At 46.2% G+C, this 16,058-nt stretch overlaps 2 protein-coding genes across 7 annotated transcripts in view; one reads left to right on the top strand and one right to left on the bottom strand.

Moving 5' to 3' along the window:
- The window catches only part of Jph1 (junctophilin 1), a 100,383-nt gene extending 97,769 nt beyond the window's left edge, over positions 1–2,614 (bottom strand). For all 5 annotated transcript variants that reach the window (XM_052716634.1, XM_052716629.1, XM_052716632.1 and 2 more), the window contains exon 1: positions 2,018–2,614. In XM_052716634.1, coding sequence (XP_052572594.1) covers positions 2,018–2,396 — 379 coding nt within the window. In that variant the 5' untranslated portion in view covers positions 2,397–2,614. The remainder of the gene's footprint in view (positions 1–2,017) is intronic.
- A 210-nt stretch (positions 2,615–2,824) lies between these two features.
- Positions 2,825–16,058, top strand: part of Gdap1 (ganglioside induced differentiation associated protein 1) — a 45,231-nt gene continuing 31,997 nt past the window's right edge. For both annotated transcript variants that reach the window (XM_052715746.1, XM_052715747.1), the window contains exons 1-2: positions 2,825–3,030; positions 3,429–3,597. The gene's annotated coding sequence lies outside the window, so the exon portion shown is untranslated. The remainder of the gene's footprint in view (positions 3,031–3,428; positions 3,598–16,058) is intronic.

Here is a 16,058-nt window from a genome sequence, read left to right as displayed (position 1 = left end):
TGAGAATACAGAAGCTGATACTCCCAGATGGGCTAAAACCTCTGTATGAATTAAATTGTAGCAATATAGCTCAGTTTAGGCCATTTATTAAAATTATGGACTTTCTAATAAAATGTAGTGACATGAGAAAAAACAGGGAATTGACTAGGGCAGAGTAGGCATTTAAAAGTGATCTGCATGTTTAAAATTTTTTTTCTGATTATAGCACACCAGTTTTTGTTGTTGTTTGGTTTGGTAGAAAAAGAAACCCAGTGCTATCATGATGCCAAATTTTGTCTTTTTACACTTTCAAAGTTGGTCTAAACAGAAGGCAGATTATTAATAGTCATTGGAGGTGCATTTGGCCTTTTATAAACAACACAGGCACACAGACCGCTTTTACTGTGCTCTGTACGTTCTGATTACTAGGCATAACGAATACCCTGAATCACCAGGTTTCATGTAATGAGTTTTAACTTTTAAAAAGAAGCCTACATTGTAATTAATAATCTTTAAAATGAGGGCTATACAGGTTCACATTAAAAAAACAACAAATTTTCCATTGTTGAGCACAGTATTTTGTTGTATCAGAGCTGGGGCTTACAATAAAATCCAGTTACAGACAAACATTCATAAGCCTGTCAACCGAGGTGTTTTCTGCTGGTTCTGAACCTTTAAGGCTCCCTGTTAACTACCATGGCACTCAGGGCTCGGCCTATAGAAAAGAATTAAGGTCCTCCCCCCTTTAATCCATGAGAACCATAGCCTTTATTTCTACTTTAGGGTGAAACGATGTCTTTTTTTAAAAAACAAATCCTACCATTCTGCTGTTTTGCATTTGAAACACGGCCCAAGTGTTCTGAGCAAGTGAAGTGTACAAATTGTATAAGCTTTTATGTAAGCAATCACATAACGGGATTTCAGTGGGCTGGAGAAACTTTTAATTGGATCCCTTTAATATCCTCTAACTCTGAAGCGGCTTAATTCCAAAAGGTGACATAGCCTCCTACAATCCTTTTCAATTAAATATGATTATGTTTATTATCAGAAAATGTACTTTGCCAAAGCATAAGCCATTCGTCTCCCTCGGCTTTGTTTTCAAAGAAAGTAATCAAGTTTTGACACCTGATTCACTAATGTACGCTCTTCCTGGAGAGAAAAATGAATCCTGTCCTATAATGTATACGGATTATATGGCAAACACTGTTAAGTCGCATCCAGGTACGTTTAGGCCACGCCCTTTAATGTATATCAGGGATATAGCATTCTCTACATTCTTTTTAACTTTTTCCTTTCTTAATGGCAACTCCATCGCTTTTTCCTAAAGTATTTTCCCAGCGATTTGCCCAAAGGTCTCCAGGACAGCAAAGATTACAGTTCTGCTGATTCAAAGTACTTTAAGGAGCCAAGTGAAACTTAAGGAGAAAATTAGGAATTTCACCTGCCGATTCGGGTGGTCTCTCCGGTGCCCATAACTAGGACGCTTCAAAATACACCCTCAATAAGGTCCAACTCCCCAATATCCTACTTAAGGGGTTCTGGCTTCTATCTTTAGGCTAACAAGAGGACCAGAAGCGAAATACGAGACTCCACGTGAAACCAAACCGCGGGGCGGTCAGCACCGACCGGCAGCCGCGCAGCCCAAGGCGTCCGTCTAACTCCACCGGAGTGGCGATTTCAAACCCGGCCCGGAGAGGGAGGGATCAGGAACGTAATGTGACGGGCTCAAGTGACAGCGTCCTCTCTCCCGCCCAACCCTCCCGGTGGCAGCGCGGCGCTGGCCCCCGCCAGGTACAAGCACGCCTAACTCTCCGGGCGCGGACACCCCGCTCGCCCGGGGAACCGGGTCGGAGCAGACCCTCCAGCCCCAGTCGGGGACCCACGCACTCTTCCCGGGGGGTGGGGACGGGAGGGGTGGGAACCTCCCCAGGTGTTTTGGCGGGTTTCCGGACACATGCGCCTCGCGTCCTCCCCACGTCCCCGCAGCCCGGGAGAGTCCACCGCGCCAGCCCGCGGGACCGCCCGCGACGTCGCTCACCTCCGTCCCCGTAGGTCTCCACGCCGTACCCGTCCTGCAGCCCGTTACTCCAGGTACCCTCGTAGCGGGCGGGGGTGCACAGGCTCTGCCGGACCCCGTAGCGCCCCTTGAAACCATGTGACCACTCCCCCCGGTACATCCACTTGCCCTTCGTCTCCACCCCCAGCCCGTGCCGCTTGCCCTGCGCCCAGTAGCCCTGGTAGGTGTTGCCGCTGGGCCAGGTGTAGCCTCCGACCACCTCGAAGCCGTGCGACCAGGAGCCAGAGTACTCGCCCTGGCCCTTGGGCCCCGTGCAGATGCCATGCCCGTGCGCCTTGCCCTCCTCCCAGCCGCCGCAGTAGGTGCCGCCATCGTCGAAGTCGAACCTTCCGCCCGTCATTCGGGGGGCAGCCCCGGCGCGCTCCCCGCGGGGGCACGGACGCGGGCAGAGCTGGGCACGGCAGGGTGTAGCCTAGGGGTGGGGGCCCGGCGGCGGGCGAGCTCACGACTGCGCCCCGGGCAGCTCGCACCGCCGATCGGCTCCAGTCCGACGCCGCCCCCGTCCTCCCCTCCTCTTTCGCCGCCGCCGCCGCCGCCACCGCCGCCTCTCGCCTCCTCCTCCTCCTCCTCCGCCGCCCCGGCCAGCGCCGCGCGCGAGAGGACAGCCCAGGCTCCCGAGCGGACCTTCAGCTGCTCCCGCCCGCCCACGTGAGCCGGGCGCCGCCCCGCGCCCGCCCCTCGTCCCCTCCCTGGGCGCCGAGGCCCGGCCCCACGGCGCGCCCGCCCGCCGGGGCCCTGCCCCCAGCCCCTCCGGAGCCGCGCTTCCCCGCCGGCGGGCGGGCGCGCGAGCTCTGGGCGCACGTGTGTCCGCGCGGTGGGACGTGGGTGGGAGGGCGAGTGTACCCTGGGACCGTGCGACCGTCAAGTCAAGCCTGTGCGGATGAAAGCGCGCGGCTGCCGGTGTTGCGGGGCAAGCTGTCGGCTGGCTGCGGGAACCTCCCGTGTTTGGGGCTTTTCAATTGTGTGAAATCTCTGTAAGTGAGGCCACGTGTATGATGAGGGGAAAACTCGTATGTGTGTGTGTGTCTGCATGGGGTTTGTAGTTGCATTTTTTTTTCTTCTCTCCAGCATTCCAACTTGGGCACTGTTGGATTTGCCATGCGCAGCTGTCATCATGAATTAATATGCTCCAAATATATGTCTGCATGTGATAAATCTGTGGCAGCCTAGATATAATTGTGCAGAATGTTCTTTTACACCTACCCATCCCAGGGCACATGTGTTTGCATTTCTTTAATGAAGATTCCGAGACTGAGCAATGCAGTTTGAAAAAAGCATGGTGTAAGTTGGTTAGCTTTTATTTGTAACGATGATAGATTTTATATCTGGCATTGCAGGAGCATAGGGCGTTTCATTGTCTTTTACATTCCAGCCCGTTCCCTCAGCTGTTCTCAACTTCAGAAAGTCTTCAGCCTGGAGCTGTGTACCCAAACAGGCTCAGTCTGTGTGTATTGTTGGAGTGCCTGAAATGTACCCATGGGACCTCTCCACTGGTGCCCACGGTTTAAGAAAGTAAACAGAAGTTTTCAAAGAGGAATATGGTAAGTCAAACACCCCTCTAAAGGTACAGGAAGCTGTGACCCACTAAACCTGGGGCAGGTGACAACTGGTCCACTCTCCTGCAGTTCCCCTGCCGTGTTGAACTCACTTCAGAAACCTCTAGACCTTTCAACCCCTTTCACCATTTTCTGAATGCAAGTACCGGGATTGCCCTTCCCTGTGTTAGGTAATGACCTGGCATACAGTGATGGCAGTACCCGGTGAAGAATTCAACAATTAGCAACGGGATAATTGAGTCCCTTAGTAAAGAGGCATGGGTCCCCCCTCCCCTTCACAGTGTCAGTGAGGGATGTCTTCTCTGGTCACAAGCTGGGGTGTGTGTGTGTGTGTCTCAGATGGCCTCTCAGAGAAACGGCTCTGCTGAGCATTCTGCTGTTCCTCAGGCTGAGAGGCCGCGCCTGACCAGGTGAACACAGGACTCTCTCACTAGGTAGTTGATGATCAGATCAAAATGCAAGGGAAGGTGGCAAAAGGAAGGCAAGGGAAAAAACGAGCCCTTCCTGAAGAGAATTACCTCTCTCAGCATTGGGGCTGGCCTCTCCTGCCCATCTGTCTGAAAGACCAACAGAAAAAAATCTCTGTTTACACCGGAGCCAAATCACCAAAGAGAATTAGAAACCCTCCTCCATGGTGCTGCTTGCAGATGCCAGGAATAGTGCTTACCCTAGTGGCCTGAAATAATTAGGCATCTTGCTCAGCATCTTGTCCTGGACTGGGGATTGATTTAGGCCACTGGGAAAATGAGGACCCAGGGCTTTGCAGCTGAGCTACAACTCCGCTTCTCTAGTGTGAGAAACACCAGAATAGGGCCTCACATAGAGCGACCGAGTCTCACCTGTCCTGAGGTTCAGTTTCATAGGAAAGGAAGTAGGGTTGCTCCAACTGATACTTCTTTTCTTGGTCTTTCAGTGGGCTTTCTACCCGGAGTAAGCATTTATGTTTAGGGTTTTGTTGGGTTTTGGTTTAGGACCTGCCTCTATGTGTTAGGATCCATGTGTTCTTTACAAGCTTTTAATTTTTTTTTCTTGAAGTATTTTTCCCCCCAATTCTCAAAAATGAAGACTTTCATGGAGTGTCCTGGACATCACAATTTCCTGGCTTCTGCTATAACTATGTAGTCATTCCTGGTGCAAGGAAAATAATGGTAAATCCACACAGACACTGCTGTTTACTTCTTAATCTGTTCTTATAGCTCACCTTCCTTGCAAAGAACTTTCAGTAAAAAGGAGAACCTTGTACTGGATATGAGCTGTTAAATGTCAATGAAACTTACTCCTAACCTAACTGCCACTGATTCTCGTGGCAGAAGGTTAGTATCGAACTTTTACTGTCTTCCAAACAAGTTTTCCACCAACTAAGTGCATAAGCCATGTTTCCATTTTCCTGCTTGCACCACAGAGAAATGTCTCCGCCTCACACAGTTGTGTAGAGAAAGTGTTGGGGTTCGGCGGCCCTGGGAGGAGAACATGGAGGGAGGGGAGGAGGTGCAGAGCAAGCATTTCCTAGCAGGGGAATACTGTTGCAGTTTCGGAGTCAGGGTTAGTAATGTCCTTATGTTCCCTCTCTCTGAACCTTTGCCCTGGATAAGGGGGAGTTGAATTTAGCTTTAAGAGCGGATTAGTAAGAAGAGAATGCTTGCGAATGTTGGTGTGACAGGTGGGATGGGGGAGGTCCGTGAAGCCCAGGGGCCAGCAACTACCACTCTTAGTGGCCGCTTTTCCTTTGTGCACAAAGCCCAGCCGGTACAAGTTTCTCTTCTAAAAATTACATAGAACAAACCGTAAGCTGCTTTGGTGCATGTCCAGTTCCCATGTTGGTAAGGATGTTTTGCTTAGACTTCAATAATGCGGTTACTTTTTACTTAGTGATTTGATTTCATTAGAATTATTGAGAATTTTAATAAAAAGTTTACAGATGACAAAAGGGTTAAAGTATGGGTGTTTATTGTTTAAGGAACGTGAATTAAAGTGTATAAAGAAGTATATAGAATTAAAATGACTTATGTAATTCAAAGTGAATGTTAGCTTGATTTATAAGTCAAGCAATACAAATGATTTATTTGTAATAAGTGTTCCTAAAAATTTAAATTGTGCTTAATAAATAAAAAGAATTAGGAAATATAAGCTTCCAAACAGCATGAAATCAGAAGAATTCCAAAGTTAATGATCTTCAGATTTTTCAGGGCAATTACTGCATACCAGAACTTGTGCTAAGGCTTTTCAAATCTTATTTTTTCTATAATGGGATTGAACCCAGGGCTTGAGGTATGCTAGGCAAGCACTCTACCACTGAATATATCCCCAGCCCCTTTTTATTATTTTTTTGAAAGAAGGTATTGCTGTTTTGGTCTGGAACATTCAATTCTCCTGCTCTACCCCCGACCCCAAGTTTGTGGATTACAAGCTTGCCAGCACCGTGGTATCAGGTTATCTTTTATTACTGGCTTTTATTGGAGAGCACATTGAGAGCCCTCAGTGGGAGGAGGAAACAGCTTGGATGTGAAGTAAGGGTGGATGGTAGAGATGATTTTTACTTTTTGTTTGGCTAAATGATTTATGGTGCTACTATCTAGAATTTGAAGGCCAAATTAAAGATGAGTGAATTAGAGGAGTTGGTTGTGGAAGGATGTGCTCCTGTAGGAAAGGATAATCCCCAAATCATGCAAATACACCCACAGCTGAGGTAGCTCACAGGCAGGGTGCTTGCCTAGCATAGAGCCTCTGGGTTTAATCTCCTACATTGCAAACAAAACCAAAAACATACAGCAGGGAGATTAGCAGGCAGTTGAGTAATAGGGGCAAGAAAACCTGAAAGTATTTTTTTTTCTCCTTTGAGTAGCGCTTCCTTTTGAGACGTGAGCTATCTGCTCATGACGTAGAGGTCCACTCCTGTCAGCATCTGTAGGTCAGTGCTCTGTGCTCTTAGAAGACAGACGGCTGGCAGTTCCACTCCCCATCACCTGTGTGCTATCCCTTGCCGTCATCCCACACAGCATCGCCCTGGCCTCTGGGTAGCGTTCACGTTTTGCAGCATTGTGACCTTCATCTTAAGAGTGCACATTTTCAGATACAGCCTTAGACCCAACGTTGACCTAGATGTAGGCCAGTTCTGGTAACGGGAACTTGACAGTTTCCCTCAGCGACAGACAGCATTCCTTTATCTTTTCCACTATTCCTTAAGAAACCAGGGACTCTTATCAAAGTCCCCCCTCCTTCAGTCCTGTCTGCCTAGAAGCCTTTGTAATCCTTTCTGCCTCACTGTTCCTGGCACTCAGTTACCTTTTCACAGTGGCTTCTGGTACATCTGTCTGTCCATTCTTAATCCTGAGCCCCATTTTCTATCCCTTGTTCTTGGAAGCCCCTTGTGGGCACAGTCACAAAATTTAATTATTGCCACCATATATTGTGACTGTGAGCCTTATGCAGAAACCCCATGCCTGGTGGCAGATACATTCCTGGCCAGCTCCAGATGTTTGTCACTGATCTCCAGCCCCTGTCAGCCACAGCCCTCTCCAGTTAAACAGAAGATCTGCCTTTTCCTTTACAAAGGAAAAGGGTGTCGTGTCTTTAGGACGTAGCACCTGTGTTAGCTTTCTGTTGGTTTTGGCCCGTGCTTGCTTGGCCCCTCTTGCCTTTGTGCCCGTGGTGAGGAAGTCCATGATAGGAGAGGTAAACCTGCGACCCATGGGAAGCTGAGAAGGAAAGAGAGAAGGGCCAGGATCTCATTATCCCCCTTTGGGGGCCTAGCTGACTCCCCATACATCACCTAGACACAGAAAAGTGATTCTTTTCCTTCTCCAAGACATCAGCCAATTTCCTTTCTCCTCTCCATTTGCTCTAGCTTCTTCCTCTTAGCCAGAAGACATTTCTCTGGTCCCCTCCATATCTTGGATTTTTCCTCTTCAAGTCCTCTGTGTCTTTTCTCAAAACTTCCGACTTTCTTGGAGTGTGCCACAGTTCAGTGTTTATCTCTCTGCCCACCTGTGATTCTCATATCACTTGATTTCAGTTGTGACCTCGTTGGTCTACTGAAGTGTAACTAGCTAGCAGTTGTTTCATAGATGAAATGACCTTGTCTTTAGTCCTGCTAGTGACAGCTACAAATGGAGCTGTAAGAACCCCTCTCCTTGGCTTCTGTAGAACCCATCCTCCTTGTGTCTCACCCCTTTCCTCTCCCACTCCTTTAGCGAACTCATTCCCTGTTTTACTTCCATCCTTTTCTAACCTCCTTAGTATTTGGCTAGTTGCTGTGTTCCAACCTTTAACATCATGGTTCCAAAATTTTAGTGCAGTTGCTGGATCCTTGTTGGCTAGTATCTAGCAGTCCTGCCCTAGAGGCTAAGTCTAATTTAGAAACAGTCTTAATTCCTATGTAAAAACACCAGCTGAGCCACGTGTAAATCTCAAGGGCAGTGCTTTGGTTTCTTCCCATGACTTGTCCCCGTGGCCCTCTGCCTGTTCTTCCTAAATGGGGAGAACTACATGGAGACCTACCTAACAGCGTCTGTGTCCAACAGCAAAGCTCACAGTGGGTTTCAGGGACAGTCTAGTATTGAAAAAGGTATCGGGAGAGAGAGAAACATAATGAGCGAGAGTAGTAAGCTTGAAGATCTAAGTGACTCTCAGGTCTATTTTGAAGACCAGAAGCAGCTGGGTGTGATTGTGTACTCCCGAAGCAGAGGCAAGAGGATTCCTGTAAGCTTGAGGACAGCCTGGATACTTGCTGGCTGGTATAGCCAGGCAGTCCTGCTGGAGAGGCTTTGTAATTTAGAAAGTCTGATTGCTGCATAAAAACAGTTGAGTCTTATGGGAATGGCAAGAGCAAAAATTTACATCATAAATTGTACATATGCTAGCCAGGACAACACAGGGCTACTTTGCCTCAAATAAGCAAGTAAACAAGTCATATGAAGACCTGAATTAAATCATAAAATGTGTGTGTGTATGTGTGTGTGTGTGTGTGCGTGTGTGTGTGTGTGTGTGTGTGTGTGCAGGCAAATGCACTCACACATACACACATGCGCGAGCACACACGCATCTGTGCTAGCTGCCTTAGATTTGGAGACATATGTATGGCTCAGACTTGGATCTTAAGATCTTTGGAAAATATCTCCAAAGACACAGGAAATAAAAAGAAAAATAATAAAGCACACAGGAAACAGCTGCAAGTAGCCAAGAAGAGCCACATATCCTAAGATTTCAGAGAACAGAGTGATCTTGTGGACTGCTGTGGTTGAACTTATTTTGGGGAATCATGGCGCATTGTTTAGCTTTTGGATATTGCAAAGTTCATCCTTCCAGACACTAGTGGAATGAACTTCTGAAACAGAGACACCCTACCAAGTAAGGAATGAGAGGAATCCATGGCTGAGATTGTGAGGAAAGAGACCTGCTGGGAAAAGGGGTGCCTGGCCTCTGAGAAGGCAAGACCTTGCTTTGCCTTCATCTCTCACACACAGCGCATAGAATCAGAGCTGGTTCTGAAAACGCTTCAGAAAGGCAACACAACGATTTGAAATACCACAACTGGGTATGGTAAAGGAATAGAGCAGTGTATTTGGGAGTGTTGGTGTGAAGACTAAAATTAGTGAAAATTGATGTGATAACCTTTTCATAAAGCAGCTGACTAAAGAAGGGAGGCATGCAGTATTGTGGAAAGTACAACTCAGTCGTAAGTTTGCTAAATGACTCAGAGCTGAAGGAAGGAAAAAAATCAATTATTAGGCAGTAAAAGAAATGTAAATTATAAATGAGGAATGAATGGCTCTGAGAGCTTTGGGATGAGATCTGAAACAAGGGGTGAGCATAGAGAAAGCTTTCCTGCCGCTGAATGACAAGGGGCTGTTTTTGCTCATCAGGTGTTGTGGCTTTACCTGTCTCCTCCGCATGTGCACCCCAGAGCCTGCACAGGGCTCTTCAGGCAGGTAGAAACCCTGTATTCCTTGTCTCCATCACGCTCTAGCGTTTTTGTTATCTCTTGGGTTTCACTTGCCACTTGCATTTGGCAAATGCTTATTTTTGTTTTAAACTGCTTTTTTAAGGCTCACACAGAGTTCAGAATTGTCTGTGTCGCCTCGGTGCCTCATTGCTCAGATGCCCCTTCGAGAGAGCCTACGGTGAGGAGAACACTAGCAGACAGCCTCCTGCTGCCATGATGCTCGATCTGCTGAAGTGCTTACATCAAGGCGGTGCTCCACCCTCAGCATCTCTCCAATAAAAAAGGGAACTTGGTGCATCTTGGGTCCCTTAACACATGAAGGACGCCGAGCACCAGGCAAGCTTCTTGGGCTTTGGATCCACACTTAGATGCTGCTCCAGCTTTAGTGATAAGTGACATGGAAGGAACTGTCTAGCCTTGAGAGGACTCAGGAAGGACAAGATTTTATCTGGGGCAACCTGAGGCCCAGTCTGTGATTCAAACTGCTCTGCCTCTCAGGCCACATGCTCACTCAAATTCAGAGGTGTTGGATATATTGGTGGTGTTAGACATACTTTGACATACATGTGGCAAGTCCCAGTGTGTCACAGTATAGACGGGGGTGCAGTGGGGTGGGATCTAAAGCAAGACCAGATCTTCTGCAGCAGAGAATTGCATATCTTTTGAGAAACAGGTCTTGGTAAGTTATTGGAAGGAACATTTGACCAGAGGTAGGACTTAATGCCATTCTTGCAATTAGGATCTTGTGGAACCTGTCATGAAAAAGTTGTATGGACTCCGAGCAGTCTGTCTTGAGTTTCATTTAGTAGGTCCAGTATCAAGCTGAGAGGGCCAAAGGCCTAAAGACGCTGGCAGAACCGATGGCCCAGACCTTCTCGTCCCTCTGGGGTTGTTCTGGTGCTCGCTCTTCAGCTTCTCCTGTGCCTAGATTAGGATTCCATACTGTGAGCTAAAGCAGGAAGGAAGGCTGCATTTGGTTGATGGACAGATGGGCGTGGTGTGTGTGAGAAGCTGCAGATGAATGGAGGGGTGCTATAGAGTGAAAATCTAGACAGAGAAAAGGATCCGGTGGACAGAGCTGAGATAGCAGTGGATGTGAGGTCACTATATGTTTTGTGTGAGCGGAAAAATGGCCCGATGTCCAAATATATGTATATTTCTGGGAAGTGGCCAGCAGCCTGGCCATCTGATTAGGGACCTTGAAGGAGAAGAACTGAAAGGTGGAGTCATGAAAGCAAAAGGCAGCGGTATGTGGATGGATGGTGGCTATGTGGTTGTGAACACTCTGAAGAGATCTGTTTGTGGCTGTTGTTTTTCCCTAATGTTGATGCTCTCCATTCAAGAGCCATTGAAATCCCAAGTAGACTCTGGGGCTGGGACAGTTAATGTTAGCCTTCTTTATCAGCCACAGCAGATCTGGAACAAGGAGCCCATGAAGTTCAGCTTGGTTACTGCTGCCTCTCACGATCCAGCTTGCCAGCAACAGAGGCTCTCCCTGAGAACAAGTCACCTACTTGGTGGCATATTGGTGAAATTATTAAGGCCACTCCACATAGTTAAAAGGGAGGTTTATTTTGTGGGGTAACTTACAAGTGAAGGGATAGTTTACAGGGTCTGGAAAAGGTGTAGTGCAGTCCGGCGGTGTTCTCTGGAGAACTCTACTCGGTCTACCTCCAGCGTCCAGGGTCCAGGAACCAAGAGAGCCATGCATCCAGATCTCCCGTCTTCAGCATCCTCTCTCAGCCCCACCTTGTAGGCGTGACTGTTACCGAAGCCTCAATGGAGGTTGGAATGGCTACCCACTACAGTGGCAAGTTGACTTACCTGCTTGCTTCCAGCCTGGAAGCAGGAATGGTTCATCCTGACTGGGATAGACAATTATTCTAGGCACAGGTTTGACTTTCCTGCTCAACACTCTACAAAACTAGACAGGGGCTTATGGAATGGCTAATCCACAGGCATGACATTTCATGTGTGTTCAACTAGGGCCACTGCATAGTGACAGAGGTTCTATAATGGTCCCTGGTTGTGGGTTCCACTGGCCTTATCCCATACTCTAGTATCACGTACCTATATTATCTATGAAGAGCCGAGGATAGAATGGTTTTCTGAACTCACAACTAAAGTTCAGCTTGATGGTAATAACCTGCAGAGATGTCATGTCCTTTTGGATGCTGTGCTGTATGTACACTAAATGAAACTACTTTGGGGGGTCATTGCTAATGACAACAACATGTACACCAAGGAACTAAGAGTAGAAGAAGCAACAGCATTCCACTTACTCTCAGATTCAGTGAGGTGCTCAGGATTATTCTTTTTCCAGGTCCTCACATGTGATAAGCAAGCAGTCTATGGCTGAACTTTGGTAGTCCTAGAACTTTGGGCTCCCCCAAAGGGGAAGCATTCTTGGCCCAGGATAAAGGAAGAATACTGTTGAGGTTCAGACACTGGCTGCTGCCTGGAAATCCCCCTTGCCTTGTGCCCTCAGGTCAGCATATGAAAGAGCAGTCACTGTTCTGGGATGGTCAATCCTTGTGAGCAGGAGGGGGCTTTTATACAAGGAAGACAGAGAAGAATGTGTGAGAAGGGAGGTGGTATGTAAGGGTGCTTTGAGCATCCCCCTAACCCTTTGTAAATTTGGGTGCATACATGTAGCAAACCTAGTCTGAGAAAGGTAAAGCTTCCAAAGGGGTCTAACTCCAGAAACCACCAGATAAACCACCAGAACCTAGTGTTGTAGTAGCTAAGCGGGGAGAAGATGAAAACCACTTGAACTTCGAGAGCAATGGGGAGTCAGGGTCTGTTGCTGTCCCATTAAGTCCCCCTTTCGAGGCCTCCACAAGAGCTGCTCTGAATGTGCAGAGAAGATCTTTGTGATGTAAGAGCAGCTTTTGGTCATGGACACACACCACTTAGATCTTCAAGAGTCGACAGTGGGGAGGAGAGTGAATAGCTTCTCACTCTTGCTACTCGACCCTAATAGTATTTATACCAAAAACATATGCCCCCAAAGCTGTAGCCAGCCGATCACTGAGCACAACGGTGTTATAAGGAAGTTAGGCCATTCCATTTCAACATGGGCCTTCTTATGAGTGGTAGTTTCTGTGTCCCATTGGTCTAGCTGAAACTTTATAAGGGCTACTGTGGCCTGAGACTCCTCTACACAGTTCTTTCTTTACATTCTTCAGGATGAAAGGCCTTCCTTACCTACTTTGCTTCCTGTGGCCTTTATGCTGGTAAATCTCCTGTATATCTAATTCTGCCTTGCTGTCTGCTTTTGGAGGCCCGAATAGAGATACCATGTGATTTGGAACACACACACACACACACACACACACACACACACACACACACACACACACACACTTCTATTTATGGGAACATCTTGGTCAAAATAACAGTGAAAAATCTAATCAAGAACTTTATAAAACCAAATTAAAATGAAATATTATGGTTATTGAAAAACAATAGGGAAGTTTTCTGAGTACTGGCATGGAAAAAATCCCCCAGTTGTACTAAGTGGAAAAAGGAAGGTACGAGACAATACATGTAGTGTGCAGTGTTCTACTGTATTTGTATATGTGCGGAAACGTTCAAAGAAGAGTCAGGGCGATGGGAACGGGAGCTTCTCCGAAGAGCAATTTGATCTGCTTTTATTTTGAACCTGAAATTATAGTGCTTATTACTAATTAAATTGAAATGTGATCTTTAACAGGTCAGCATTTTATTATTTGATCAATTTAAAGATCAATCCTGTATACAAGATTACATAGAACTGCCAGTCTGTAGATGATGCTGTAACATGGGTAAAGCCATGTGTAGGCATGGGGAATATCAGGACCTCCCCAAACTAACTGTCCCAAGTGAAAGAATACTTCCCAGGCCATCCACAAGGTAGAAGTGAGTTGTGAGTCACCATTCTTAGACTGTGGACCTGCCTGTGACAGAAGTGGACACTTAGAATCCTTTAACTCTGTGCTGACTCGAATGTCAGTCCAAATGTATTTCTGGGTTCAAATGGGTTTTGCTTTTTCTAGAAATAAGTATGAGCCATCATTTCTAGATGGCAGGTCGACCTCATTCTGAGAGACTCCTATGTGGTCCTAATGAATTTTTCTGATGAATCATTACTTCTTTCCTAGCAGTGACCTGGGGCACTTGTTCAGTGTGCACATGCTTAGGTTTGTCCTTTGGTGAATTCTGGGTCTGTGGGTTTGTATTGGGCTCATGAACTGGTTTTAAATAAATATTCTTGAGTATTCTTCAAGGAAACATTGCTGTATTTATTGTCTTATCATGATTTTATACACCAATCAGATGCATTCAAATAGTCTCATATGAATCCTAATCTAATTTCCTCATTTTTAGCATGAATTATCTCTGCAAGTACTTAGTGAATTTTAAACAGTATCTTCCTTCTTTTCATTTTGAAAGCAAAATTCAAAAGAGCTAGAACATGTCTCTTAGTAATAAATATACAATGGATGCCGAACATTTAAAAACAGAATAAAGCATTGTTTAGGGAAACTTAAAAGCCAGCTATTAATATAACCCTAAAAACAGTAGCTTGGTGGATGAACTTGTAAGGTCTTCATCTCTGGCCCAGAATCTAGAGTCTGACATCAAGTGTGTTGTCCCTTGGGACTGATAATCTTGAGATGTCTGTCTCTCTTACCCTCTTCGAAGGAAAACAGGACCAGGACCTTGGCTAAGCCCAGAGAAACTCTGCCCTTGGGTGACCACAGAACAATATCTCCATGTCCAGCTCCTTGAACTCCCAGCCATTTGACAGGTGTAGCCTTGGTCTGGCTGGCAGATTCTCATGGCCATGCCCTCACTAGGTACTTTGTTTGCCAGGCACATTTGCCAGCCCTGTCCCTGACTGCCGACCAGCAGTTGGAAGAGCTGGTTTCCCTCCACCACTGCTGCACGTTTGGGATAGTTTGGGCGTAAGAGAAGCTCATTTCTGAACACAGAAGAATATGCATCCAAAGAACCCTGGTACCACTTCTTGTGCACACTTTTAAAGGTATTTTTAAAAATGATCTGATAAAGGAAACAAGTCTTTGCTACTATTATGCGAAATTAGTTTGTTGACTAATCATATACACAAGAGCTGGTCTGTCTAAACAGTAACTGACCGAGTGCTGCTTTTTAAAAAGGTTTTAGTTTTTGAAGTAATTTTCCTTTTGATTATGGGCATGTTTTGTTGATGCTTTGTGTCTAAGTAGGCTGTCTACAAGTGGTTTTATTTTATTTTTACTTTATTTTATTTTTGGAGACAGATTCTCGTGTAACCAAGACTAGCCTGAACTTGCTAGGTAGCCGAGGATGATCAGAACTTCTGTTCTTCCTGAATGCTAAGACTGCATGTCTGTGCCACCATGCCTAATTTTATATAGTGGCGTCCATTGAACCCAGGGTTTTACCAACTGAGCCACATCTCCAGCCTGCAAATTATTGCGTTAGTCTAATTTTCTTTCATCTTAATGGCTATATGTTACCTTTCCTCAAATTTTAGCTGCCTCCACACCGTTTATTTACTTTGTTCTCCCTCCTTCCATCTCTGTGTGTGTGTGTGTACAGGCCATTATGTAGAGGTCAGAAGATAACTTGAGGGAGTCATTCTCGCCAGCTTGTGAGTTCTGGAGAATTGAACTGGTATCTCTAGGCTTGGTGGGAAGTACCTTTACCTGCTGAGACATCTCACCCCACCATTTGAAATTTTTTTTTAGATTGTTCCATATTAATGAACATTTTTAAAATGGTAAAAGAGGTTTTAAAATCTTGAGGTTTTCCTTTGTTAATTTGCTTGACACTGCTGTATATAGCAAGTATCTTCTAAGTGGTATGCCCTGTCGTGGGCAGAAGGTCTGTCCCCACAAAACTTACAGTCCGCTGAGACACTCACCACTAAATTCAGCATATCACTGTAAACTGCTATGGTACATAAAATAAAGTAGTATCATTAAAGAAAAGAAATCAAGGAGTATTTTTGTTAAATTGCAAGATTGGGAAAGGCCTTTCCATCCATCCATCCATCCATCCATCCATCCATCCATCCATCCATCTATCCACCTACCATCCATCCATTCATCTATCCGCCGACCATCCATCCATCCATCCATCTATCCACCCACCATCCATCCATCTATCCACTCACCATCCATCCATCCATTTATACATCCACTATCTACCATACATCCATCTGCCACTCATTATTCAACCATTTATATACTTCATTTCTTCTTTCCCTAGCTAATGCTCATACAGCTTCTCTAAGAGCAGGACACTTAAGCAAAGCTTTGAAGGATAAGTCGACAATAGCCAGTAGCTGGACCAGCTGGAGCAGAACCAAGTCTGCTGTGCCAAAGGCCTCTGCACATTGAAGGGAGGAGAAAGAGAACGTGTGTTCTGGCTCATTGAGCAGGGGAGAGACGGTCTTGGTGAGGGATGATGCTGGGGTGGAAGGCAGAGATGAGGGCCTGTTTGGGGTTTAATTGTA

The sequence above is a fragment of the Peromyscus californicus genome, unplaced genomic scaffold (genome assembly GCF_007827085.1).
Source record: "Peromyscus californicus insignis strain IS unplaced genomic scaffold, ASM782708v3 Scaffold_5__1_contigs__length_169319896, whole genome shotgun sequence".
Lineage (NCBI taxonomy): Eukaryota > Metazoa > Chordata > Mammalia > Rodentia > Cricetidae > Peromyscus > Peromyscus californicus.
This window is presented reverse-complemented; position numbering and strand designations above follow the sequence as displayed.